This window comes from Argentina silus, assembly GCF_951799395.1.
Source record: "Argentina silus genome assembly, chromosome: 4".
In the NCBI taxonomy this organism is placed as follows: Eukaryota; Metazoa; Chordata; class Actinopteri; order Argentiniformes; family Argentinidae; genus Argentina; species Argentina silus.
The window spans coordinates 4,700,245-4,712,744 of record NC_139658.1 but is presented as its reverse complement, the minus strand read 5'-3'; the positions used below and the strand labels follow the sequence as shown (position 1 = coordinate 4,712,744).

The window sequence follows — 12,500 nt, the reverse complement described above, 5'->3', positions numbered from 1 at the left end:
TAGTCCTGGATGATCTCCCCCACAGCCTTCAGAGCCATAGCGTAGGCATTCATCTGGTATGGGTTCATGTAGTGCAGAGAGGTGGACTGGGACGGGTTACCTGGGGTGGTCAAAGGTCAAATTAGGTCATGGTGAGGTTACTCATGAGGGGGTCAGTGTTGAATGTGGTGAACTTCAATACAAATGAGCGCACAAAACTTCCGAGCACAAACACAAAACACTTCTAAAACCCCACAAATACAGTCCACCACTATGGTCCCCACCGTGCTATAGTCTAGAGGTATAAAAGTAAATAGGGCATTTCAAAGGGAATAATACAGACCCACCATTGAGCTAAAGGCTGCAATGCTTTGGAGAGAAAATATATTGTCAATTTGTGAGTAAAGTAAGTAAGTGGTGCATGGGGTGAGTTCAAGCCTCTCTAACCTCCCTATGGCTTCCTCATACAATCTAAAAACAACTTGTGATTCGATGCAATAACAAGCGGTTTCCAGTGTTCAATATTCTGCACCTCTTTAAGTGTTCTGAAACATTCCACTGTTTAATGATCCTGAATGTGTTCGGGGTCATGGGACACTGTTCTGAACACCAGCTGTGTCATTTAGCTCTGGAACACTGATTCAACCCCACATAGATAACAGTATGCTATTTTCACACTAACCTGCCAGGCAAGGGAGATCTCAGGTATAATTTATCACAGTAAGTGGAGTAATTACACTAAAGTGTGGCCTTTTACTCCTCATGTCAAGTAGAGGGCGTATTCAGCCATTTTGGCTCTGATGCTGTGCCATTTTGGGTCACGGTATGCATGTATTGACTGGGCATATAAGAGGAACAGCTACACTAGTTGTGGCTGACCCTGGTACACACTCAGACAATTCGGGAATATTGATTGTGTTTGTGTGTGTGTGTGTGTGTGTGTGTGTGTGTGTGTCTCTGGATAAATCCTTGAACTAGAGAAGCGAGACAGTCAAACAACACCCCCATTCATTCTTGGCCTCACACATTGCCTGTAGAATCACTCACCGTTAGAAGCGGTGAAATCGATGGCCACAGTGAAATTGATCTGGGTCCTGAAATGGAGATGGAGGGAAGATGGAGAAAATCAACAGAGAGAGCACGTATCAACAACTCTGAATCAAACCCTGTTTGTTTGTGTGCGTGCGTGCGTGCGTGCGTGCGTGTGTGCGTGCGTGTGTGTGTGTGTGTGTGTGTGTGTGTGTGTGTGTGTGTGTGTGTGTGTGTGTGCTGTTTGCCTTCGCGCATGTGTGTGTGTTATCAGCCAGAAAACCCCAAATGGAGCTCTCTTTATCTTATTCAATTCCTTCAGAGATGGATGGAGGGGTTGGGGATACATCCTCATGAAGGGCTGAGTGCAAGCATTTAGACTGATGGAGCACTTAAGAGAAAACCATAATGCAGTTTTCTCGCTAATTAAATGTCTTTCACTGCCCTAATTTATGAGAAAGAGAGACGTTCCTTTTGAAATGAGGGGAAGGCAGACTGTCTCATTAGAGATTCAGTCAGGAAGAGAAAGAAGATAATAAAATCTTAATGAAACAGAACAAAATTCATATTAACCTTTCGGGGTGCGGGGGAGAGGGAAGATGTGACTGTCAGACCTCCCTGACCTGGGTATTAATTAATACATTTATTCATTAATTACTCGCTCTGTGTTATCAATTCATACGGAGTTTCCCAGTCGTGAACCCATTATAAACTAACATTAAATGTGTCGGTTTGTCTGTGAACAACACAAATGGACTCTCTTTGGCCCTCTCCTTCTCCCTCTCCTCCCTTCCAGCTCTCTCCTGTTCTCTCTCCCCAGCTCCTTCTCCCTCTTCCCTCCATCTTTCACCCTCCCTCTCTACCTTGTTGAAGCTGTCTTCAACACATCTCTAACCTAAGTGAAAGGCACAGGCTCTCTAATAGAAATGTCAAATCCCCTCTTCACCCATTATTATCCATCATAGTTGAGGTGGATAACTGTGTGTGTATGTGTGTGTGTGTGTGTGTGTGTGTGTGTGTGTGTGTGTGTGTGTGTGTGTGTGTGTGTGTGTGTGTGTGTGTGTGTGTGTGTGTAGAGGTAAAGGTCAGTGTGTGTAATCAATGTGAGGGAAAGCAGGGGAGCTCATCTCAGGCTCTCATCACCACAGTGATCCCATGTCGACTGAGCAACTGGGGCTAATACAGATCTCCATCCCTGTCTGTCTGACTGACTGTTGGCCATGTTCCAACACTTCTGACCACGGGCTAATTCTGACTCTCTGGGTGCATCTCAAATGTCTATAGTAATCGGAAGGAAGTAACTATTGGGATGCACGCTACTGTAGCTGCCAGCTCTCTATCTATCTCTCTCTATCTCTCTCACTCCCTCTCCCTCTCTCTCTGCCTGTCTCTCTATCTATCTCTCTCTATCTCTCTCACTCCCTCTCCCTCTCTCTCTGCCTGTCTCTCTATCTATCTCTCTCTCTCTCTATCTCTCTCACTCCCTCTCCCTCTCTCTCTGCCTGTCTCTCTATCTCTCTCTCTCTATCTCTCTCACTCCCTCTCCCTCTCTCTCTGCCTGTCTCTCTCTCTCTATCTCTCTCACTCCCTCTCCCTCTCTCTCTGCCTGTCTCTCTATCTATCTCTCTCACTCCCTCTCCCTCTCTCTCTCTCTCTCTCTATCTCTCTCACTCCCTCTCCCTCTCTCTCTGCCTGTCTCTCTCTCTCTATCTCTCTCACTCCCTCTCCCTCTCTCTCTGCCTGTCTCTCTATCTATCTCTCTCACTCCCTCTCCCTCTCTCTCTCTCTCTCTCTCTCTCTATCTCTCTCACTCCCTCTCCCTCTCTCTCTCTCTCTCTCTCTCTCTATCTCTCTCACTCCCTCTCCCTCTCTCTCTGCCTGTCTCTCTATCACTATTATGTTCCCAGCAGGGCTGACCATCTTACTGTGTTATGACAGGATGGTTATCCTCTATGGCTACCAGCAGGCTGTCTATCTATCACTGTAATCTTGTGTGTTTTTCTTTATACTGAGGCCAATACATCTGGATAGATATTAGACAGATATATCTATTACTGAAGACAATGCAATCCTCTCTCACTCTGATATGGAATCTTGATTTCATGAGTTTTCCCCTATTTCTGCACTGTGAAATGGATCAAATATTTCCTTTCTATTTTCTGAAGGATTGAAGCATTATTAGTACCTCTTAAATGCCCTACAGGGCCATCGTCAGCAGTGTGTGTGTGTGTGTGTGTGTGTGTGTGTGTGTGTGTGTGTGTGTGTGTGTGTACACTGAGTGAGAGTAATGCTTGGTTTGAAGTATTTCAGCTCTACTCCTGGTATTTCTGCTTCTGCTTGAGTGGCAATTTTCTCTTTTGATTGGATCTGGTGCTTAATCAATTCACTACCACTGTCTCTGCACCTGCTTTCACTCACCCAGCCTAAGACAGACCAAGAGGCTTGACTAGCATGTTGAGATCAGATGCTGGCACAATGGAACCAATGGAATAGTCTTAAAACTCCAAATCCCACCATTATTCAAACATGTTGAGACTAGCCCTATTTCCATTGCCTTACCCCAGTCAATACTCATTGTTACAAATTAATTTAATACATTTTTCCTCAACTTATTATGTGCATATTGCCTTGAAAAGAGGCAAAAAAAAAAAGAGCCGTACCTTCTGCACCTATACATAATCTCATACTGTATCTCAACCCCTGACCCTCTCTTCTTATCGTCAAGGCAAAAGATGCCTGATGTGGTTGAAACCATTTCCCTGCTTACAGATGTCATACACAATAATCAACATTGAGAGATAGGGCTCATCATTCTATTTTCCCTCATTTCATTCATTATCAATGGTACGCGTGGGCTCACTGGTCCTTAATGGTAATTTTGATTATTATAGTCATATTCAAATGATGTGTAACAGCCACAAGGCCAAAATTAGAACCTCCAAATGATAAATGATTTATTGCTGAATCTCAATGGCTAAAATGACCTTTTATTGAACTGACATTCTTCCTCTGAGAGTGGCTGAATATTGAGGTTCTCTTGACAGTTCTCTTGAGGTAGTGACAGTATACTTTTTGTTTCGCGATTATAGCTACACGTCCTCATAGGCAAAAATGTCCACAGTTTTTATCCCTGCCTTTTACAGTGGCTATCAGTGACTAGTCGTGAAAATGAGCTACTCAACATTATTGAATAATATATCAGTATCAAGAAGAAGACAATACTATAGTAGCAATGTAGCACACAACGACAACAGCGTTTATGGCGACTCACCTGGTCTGAAAACCCACCATATAAAGTGCCACTGAACTCAATTTTAATTTTCCAGAGTACTCAGGGTAGTCAGTACATTTTTATCTTGCTGTGTGGATGGGCAGTTACTTGTGAGGTTTGAGCCCTTAGCCTCTAGGCTGCCAACCATGGATGGACCAAAGCAGAGGGCTGTCAGTGAGATCTGTCATACTTGTCAAATGTGTCAAAACCTCTACAGCGAAACTCCCTGAAACCACTGAGATACAGTATCGCCCACACTGTGACTAATGGTGTGATCAAAGCAGTGTCGTTGCTGGCTGGGAGGCATATTTCACCCTAAAAATCAAAGTTTGTCACATGCTTTTATGACTAGAAAGTGGGCGAAAGTTGTGCTGACTTTCGTTGTTGCAAAGTTGATATTGTGTCTTTTTGTAACAGTTTGTGTACGGTATGTTCCTGAAAGATGATGCTTATGTATGTTTTATAGGCATGTACTGTAAGTGTGTGTGTTTAGGTGGCTAGATAGTGTGTGTCAGCATTCACACATACCAACGTGTGTGTAAAGTATGTGCATGAATAATAGACACATCCATTTCCAGTGGCCTCGCTTCTCACTCACCCTCCCTTGATGTAGTCCAGGAAGGTGCATTCTGATTCCACTGAGAACGATAGCAGGGTCACCTGACAATGACACCAAACAGGAGACATGCTTAAATATCCTTGCTTTTTCCTTCAACACAGGAGCACCTAGCATTTGTTCACTCAGACAGCCATATGGAGAAGCCCACTATTAAACCCACTAACGAAATCCTGCTCGCTCTGAATAAGGCGTGGGCCGTAGCGTTATGCTCATTGCATTGCCATGACTGATGAGTTCATTTATTCCGCCCTGAAACCACAGGGGGGAAGCAGGAGAGATGATATGGGATGCTTGCTTACATCACAGGCTGGGCATATGAGAGAGAGAAGGAGAGAGGGAGAGGGATAAGGAGAGGGGGGCAGCGTGGGGCCCAGCAATCAGTCATTATCGTAGTCTGCGGATATCACATTAGCTGCTGTACTATGCTACATGGCATGCTCCCGACTCCCACTCTCTGAAGTCTCTTGGGGTGTGTAGTGCTTTCACATCTGTGCCCTCCCACGTAGCCCGCTTCACTTAAAGTTCAGAATGTTTCTCGCACTTTCCTAGCTGGGTTCTCCCTGGCATCGTCTTCATACTATTCAGCCTATTCTACCCCATCCCCCCACCAAATGGCATGTGGTACGCTAGCCGGCTCTAGGAAGTAGGACTCTGACGGAGGCAGGGACTGCTGTCTACTACTACAGCTGTAGCAAAAGACACACTTTCTCTCGCCTTCCTTTTTTCTTTTTTTTCTCTAGTTTTAATTAGCCCGGTAATAGCAATTAATAAGGAAAGCCTGCGTTCACACTCTGAGGAAGCACACACAGCTCTGTCTGGTGTCACCGCTCCTCTCAACGAGCACGGAAAAGCATCGTAATTAACTGAAGACACATTGAGAAGGTGGTGGGGGGGATTGGGGGCGGGGGGGACGGGGAGGGGGACGACGACAACTCACCGTGCCAGAATTGACATATTTCTTTTTCTTAATTTTCTTTTTGGGATTCATCACCTAAAATAGCAAATGGCAAAATAAGAGAACATATTAGGGGATGCTGAATAGATTATTTAGAGGAATTCCCTTTGAACAGCGGAATTGGAGGGAATTCTCCTCACAGCAGGGTCTCTGAGAGAGAGAAGAATCTATTATGGAAGTAGGGCATGCAGATCCGTTCATCTCACATAGGGAGGCAGGGCTGCTTGCTAATCCAGTTGACTGTGAAATGTACAGGTATGACATCAATTCAAATATACACACACACACGCACACGCACGCACATGCACGCACACGCACGCATGCACACAGACTGTCTCTTTTTATCTTTATGTCTTTCTTATTGAGCACAAGCAAAATAAGTGTGTGTAGCAGTGGAGGCTGGTAGAGGTAAAAATCGTAGGGCGGGCTCATTGTCATGGATGAAATGGAATGAGGAATGGTATCAAACACGTGTGCAAAGCAACACACACCATCGTCGAATGCAAATGCATACTTATGGCAAAGGGCCGGCCTATATTATTGACAGAATGGTGGTGGGAAGATGGATGTTGAGAAGGAGAACTGTCTGGCTGTGCATGAACAAGTAGAGGCACACTTGGTGCTGATACTAATACTACATGCTGTACTAGAAAGTGTAGACACGTTATACTGTGGGTATAGGATATACTATGGCATCCTGACAGTTCTCAAAATGATGGGTTAGGTGGATCATTGTCTGGGAAAACCCATCTCTTCTTTTCAGGATGAGTCCTTCACCCAACCCTTATCCATTTCAGTTTCCTCAAACTTCTTTTTCAGTTGGAACATAGTAATTCTATCAAATTCATGGAGAACCTGTCTCTCCTGTCAGTCTATGAACCAGGGCCCTGTTCATACAGAGACAAAAGATGTCTTGTCTGATTACCTTTGCTCTATAGAGCTGCTGGGCATGAAAGTGACAGCACTTAATTGAACATGGAGGGAAGGCAATTTGTCTGACACACAGAAAGACTTGCTAATGTAAAAACTGAAGGACCTTTCCGTCACAGTGCCAGGTAGTGACTAATGAAGGATGCCATGAAATGGAGTTGACACTCACAAAATGGGCCAGTATTTAAAGACTGCGGGAAGACTTATAACATTGGGCACTAGAATGGATCCCGTCAAAGAAATTTAAGCACCTCTCGAGAAGTCAGTGAGAATATTGAGCAGATTTCCTGATACCACCACGGATGACTGCCAACAACCGTTTTGAGAAGGATAAATGTTCGTGACTATTGTTTTTAATATATTTCAAACACACAGCATCTCTTAATTGAATTAATTCCCATTTCCATCTAAAAATATGGCAGCTTTAACACTAATTGACATACAATCAACATGGTTAAGTCCCTTAAAACACACATTGATTACAAACTTAAACTCAGAACGCCTTCTCTGCATTTCCCAGCTGGATAGATCAATGGTTAAATCTGAAAGTTGAAATAGTTTGAATGAGTAAGCCAGTCCTAGTTAGCATAGAGAGTGGCAGAGAAGAGGAGAAGCATAGAGAGCTATGATAATATGAGAAAGCCTCCCCAGGAGGGATTGTGGTAAATAACTGTAATAATTCAAAATGCCTGGAACGCTCTACTGTTAATCCTGTTTCACACTCCCGCTAATGGCCCTGCCTGTGTGTTTGTGTGTGTGTGTGCGTGTGTGTGTGTGTGTGTGTGTGTGTGTGTGTGTGTGTCCAGGTGATTATCATGGCAAACAAATCCTGGGAGGAGAGAAGAAGGACATTAATGGAAAACTATTCCGTTCCGGATATATAGCCCCAAGGGTTGGACGGGGGAGGTTGAACGACAAAACAAGAAAACACACACATTCTTAAACAAAGGGAATTATTAATGCATGGAATAAATTCTATGAGAGGGCTAAGCGCTTAGATGCTGAGATCTTTTTTTTTAATCCTGTCAGAAAAAGTGTGGGGGCCAGTCGAGATCTGAGAGGAATTTTCATGAAAACTCAAGCAACACAAACAAAACATGTGGAACCCACCTCGTAAACGTTAAACTGACTCTGCCCTCTAGCTAGCTCCCGATAGCTCGTTGTGAACTCCCCAATAAAGTCATGGCTAAAGGAGAAGAAGAGGAAAAAACACAACTGAAGACTCGAAGTCGTTGTTATAGCTAGTTACGTACTTTAGTCCCAAAACCCCATCATCAGTCTAATACAATCTAATATTATGACAGACATAATACTTTCTGACAACTAACAAATTCTAATGAATTTTACTTCAAATTGTATAGAACGTATCAATATAGATGTTCTGGAGGACAAAGTAAACAAAAACATAAAAAAGTCAACAAAAACATTCTAGTGATCTATTACCAATGAATCATTGGACATCTTGATGAGTACTCACCTGCCATCCCGATCCCAGTCATACACCTCCACCTTGATCGTTCTGGAATGAGAGAAAACAAACACACCAACAGATGTTATTAAAAGCTACTGTTACTGGGTGTTACACACCAGAAGCCCAGAAGCTTTTCTTACAGACTGAAATAAGTCGTCATCTGCTTGTTATGATCCTTTAAACATATGGTTGTATTCAACTTTTGCTGTTGATTATCATTCATCAGCAAATTAGTGTTGATAGAGGCTTTGGAGGAAATGAGTCATGTACAGAAAGTCTTTAAAACACACATGTACTGTAAGCACGCGCACACACACACACGCACGCACGCATGCACACACTTAATTAGGTTCAAGTTGCTTTTTTGGACTGACATATCCACCAGCAGAAAAAACAGCGCCAGTCTGAGCTGAGAGGATGAAATGACCCAGGTGTTTGTGCAGTGCTGCTTTACCATACACACACAAACAAGATGGTGCAAAAATGATTGCTACAACCTTCCATTAATGAGGCAAAATAACTACATTCTTCTCCAACAAGCTCATTAGCTTCTCTGAGGCTTTTCAACTCAAACTAAACAAGGAGCCTCAATAAGGTTTCTGTTCATTTTTCATTTCAAGGCTTGCTGCTTTTGAGTTTCAATCTCAAATAGACAATTCTGTTTATTAGAGCAGTTTTTCAGGAAAATCACGATAGTGTGGAGAAAACAGAAATATGTATTTGAATCGTAAGCCAAAGTATTGTTGACATTGACAAGTCAATAATCTGGTGCACTGATAATAACAGCATTACAGGGGAAAGCACAGTAGACCCTTCATGGCTCACATAGTACTTCAATTCTTTTGTACCTATTCAACATGATGCATGTGTGATTCATCCTATTCCTATCCATGGAAACGTTTAATGGAATATTCCACATGATCTTGGATGGGAAGAGACTTGGAAGAGACCCCTCTTTCATAAATCGGTGGTGGTTGGCAGGGATGGGAGTGCCTTTGTACCAAGGTAAAGCTAGTGCTATCTTGGGGAAGGAAGTATCAACTTATATCTAAGAGCAAACTAAAACTCCTTAACCGAAGTGCATGCAAATTTGAGTTACGGTGAGTAAAAATACCTGCCATACCTTTTTCAAAAAGCAGATGACAAATGAACTGCGGGGTGACATTTTACAAATGCAACGCTGCCGAGAGATTTCTACCCACTGAAAAACGTCCCTCACCCTTTCATTCTACTGTTACATTGATGTGGCCCCAATAGACCCCTCACAGCCCAACCTGACGCCAACGCAGATCCAACACAATCTAAGTAAGAGACATCATAGGGGTTTTCTGCCGTTGAGGAAAAGAGGGACACCTAAAAAAATACGCCTCCCTTCCAGTCTTCTGCTTCCCTATCTCTCTGTGGTGGCAGTTGCCTTCTTTGAGGTTATCTTCAAGGTTGGCAGCCAGTAAGCGGAGTCAATAGTCACCTGTGTGGCAGAGTGGATGAAAACCTTCTCTGAGGAAAAGAAAGAGGGCGGGAGAGAGAGAGAGAGAGAGAGAGAGAGCAGGAAACTGGGACATGACAGATGCCATGCCCTGCAGGACCTGTCAATCATTCTCTTTCTGACCTACCGCCAAACAAGGATAGTTGAAGCCCTGTTCCCAAACACCGTAGCCGTTAGACATACAGGACCTGTCCATTCATGTTGGCTCAAAACACAAGTGCCATCAATGCACTGCAAAGGGTTTTACAAATTGTCCTCCAACTTGGCTCTAAACTCCGGAGCCATGGATATACTGTACAGTACAGCATTTGGCAAAGTAAGTATAATGTAGTATAATGTATCATCTCCTTTAATGTCAACACACATACAGTACTTCACCCGTGAATGAAAATCCTAGTATAGTCAGAGTATATTGTGAGAAACAACCACAACACTTCAGCCATAATTTCATGGGTCTGTTTATGATCTTTGCCAGTGACAGAAATAGTGCCTGTGACTCACTCAGAGTAGCATGCTAATCATGCTAATCATGCTAATCAGTGAGAGAGACCTGGGTTATAATTTCCTCTCATGAGAGTTAAATGTCATGATCGGCAAAGATTACAAAGCCCACCATATCCCCCTCCTCATCCTCTCCCCCCCCTCTCCTTAGGACACTTATTCACAGAGTGGTATTTACCCATCAGGCCGAGTGCCTGGTGTCTGCAGCTGGTCTCTGTGTCACAGTGTGTGATTTTATTTGCCTCTGTTATAGAACTAAGTACACCACTCAGTCCTCTCCTCTCCTATTTCACTCGCTCTCTCTCTCTTTCTCTCTCTCTCTCTCTCTCTCTCTCTCTTTCACTCTCTCTCTCTCTACTCCCCTTGCCATTTTCTCAATTTATCTCCTGTCCTCTTCCCATTTTCTTCTCCCCTCTCTTACACTTAAAGTGGGACAGTATGAGAAGGCTATGAGAACACGAAGTGTTGTGAAAGCATCACTTTGAGAATGCTGAGAGGATGTTTGGTGAACACTGTGAGATCACTACATGAGAACACTATGTACCCAGTCCAACCTAACTGACTGATTGATACATTGCAGTGGGCTGGCTGGGAAGCTACGAGGTTGCCTGCAGTGTCCGATTCTCTGGCTGCAACTCAAAATGAGCCTGTATGTTCTTGTCATTTCTGATGTAGATGATCGTGTAGGAACACACAATAGACAAGCTGCAAAATACACTTTCCTTTACGCACGCACACACACACACACAAACACACAGACACACGCACGCACACACACACACACAAACACACAGACACACGCACGCACACACACACACACACACACAAAGGATGATTCTCTCTGTGATATCACGTGACGTGTAGTGTTTCCAGGCTGAATTCAGGTCTTCCCCTGTCAGATCGCATTACTCCCACACAGACAGAATGGCTGGATGTAACACCAGAGAGGCTGTGTGTGTGTGTGTGTGTGTGTGTGTGTGTGTGTTCAGTGTTTCTATATGTGTGTGTGTGTGTGTGTGTGTGTGTGTGTGTGTGTGTGTGTGTGTGTGTATGTGTGTGTGTGTGTGTGTGTGTGTGTGTGTGTGTGTGTTGGGAGGGTGGATTGCATTCATGTGTTTGTGTCTGATTGTGTCCTCCATTCTCTCTGTCCCCCCCCCCCCTCTCTCTCTCTCTCTAAATACCCTTCTTTATCTACATCTCCCTGCCTCTCTCACAACCCCTACAAGCAACACAACTAAACTGCCTTTCCACTCACACAGTCTCATCCGTAATCCTAAGTGGCTTTACGGTGCATCATTGGCAGCTTATCGGTATGGGGGGCTTAGTTGGATAAGTGGATCCCAACACGGGGGGACGTGTGGAGATTACTTGCACATCGAACACTATGGGAGAGGTTTATCACATAGGCCAGGCCATTCCAGGAACAATCAATAAACAGGGATCTTCTATCACGTGGACTCTATGGTGTAATGTGATAAGGTGGAAGATAGACCCTCGGTTTGCTATTGTTATTGATTTATTTGGGTTAAATGCAGAGCATGCCATAGCATTCTTATTAAAGGAGGATTAAATAGATGGCCATGTGTTTAGCTTACATAAATAAACATAAGCCTGGTGGGAGCGAGAGGGTCCATGGGGGAGAGTGACAGAGAGTCAGAGGCAGAGAAGTTGACAGTGAGGTGATAGGTGAGAAGGGCAGACAGGGAGGTGGAGGGTGGGGAGGGACAAGCGGACGAGGAGTACCTGTCAAAGTCTCCATTGCAGAGTGCTCTCACTGGGATGGCGAAGGACTGCCATACTGGGTTCAACGTGTTTTTCACCACCTCTGTCTTATGGCAGATCGTGAACCTGAGGAGAGATAGATAGATAGAGAGAGAGAGAGAGAGAGAGAGAGAGAGAGAGAGAGAGAGAGAGAGAGAGACAGACAAGATTTTGGAGATTGGGGAGATTGGGGAGATTGGGGAGGAAGATGAAAGGAGGAGGGAATTGAAGGGAACAGATAGAGACAGGCGAGGAAAGGGGCAGAAGGAGAGAAAAAGACAGAGGAAAGGAGAGCGGTGCAGGAACAGAGACAGGAGGTCAGATGGAAAATAAAGAGAGAAAACATCTTTTTATATCCAGTATGTACTCGATGGAAACAGGAGCAGTTGAACAAATAAACACATTTCTGACTACAATTCTATCCCTGTCCACGGCTGTGGGTTTCTGCTTCTTTTTATAATGGTGTGTGTCTGACTTCTTTCATCCCTCTCATCCACC

General features: G+C 44.1%; 1 protein-coding gene across 2 annotated transcripts in view; it reads right to left on the bottom strand.

The window, feature by feature from the left end:
- The window catches only part of cpne5b (copine Vb), a gene marked incomplete at both ends in the record, with an annotated part of 80,813 nt that overhangs the window by 9,326 nt on the left and 58,987 nt on the right, over positions 1-12,500 (bottom strand). For both annotated transcript variants that reach the window (XM_083667509.1, XM_083667508.1), the window contains 7 exons: positions 1-100; positions 1,027-1,073; positions 4,878-4,939; positions 5,836-5,889; positions 7,894-7,969; positions 8,261-8,302; positions 11,985-12,089. The exon at positions 1-100 is cut by the window's left edge and continues 82 nt beyond it. In XM_083667509.1, the coding sequence (XP_083523635.1) occupies positions 1-100; positions 1,027-1,073; positions 4,878-4,939; positions 5,836-5,889; positions 7,894-7,969; positions 8,261-8,302; positions 11,985-12,089 (486 nt within the window). The remainder of the gene's footprint in view (positions 101-1,026; positions 1,074-4,877; positions 4,940-5,835; positions 5,890-7,893; positions 7,970-8,260; positions 8,303-11,984; positions 12,090-12,500) is intronic.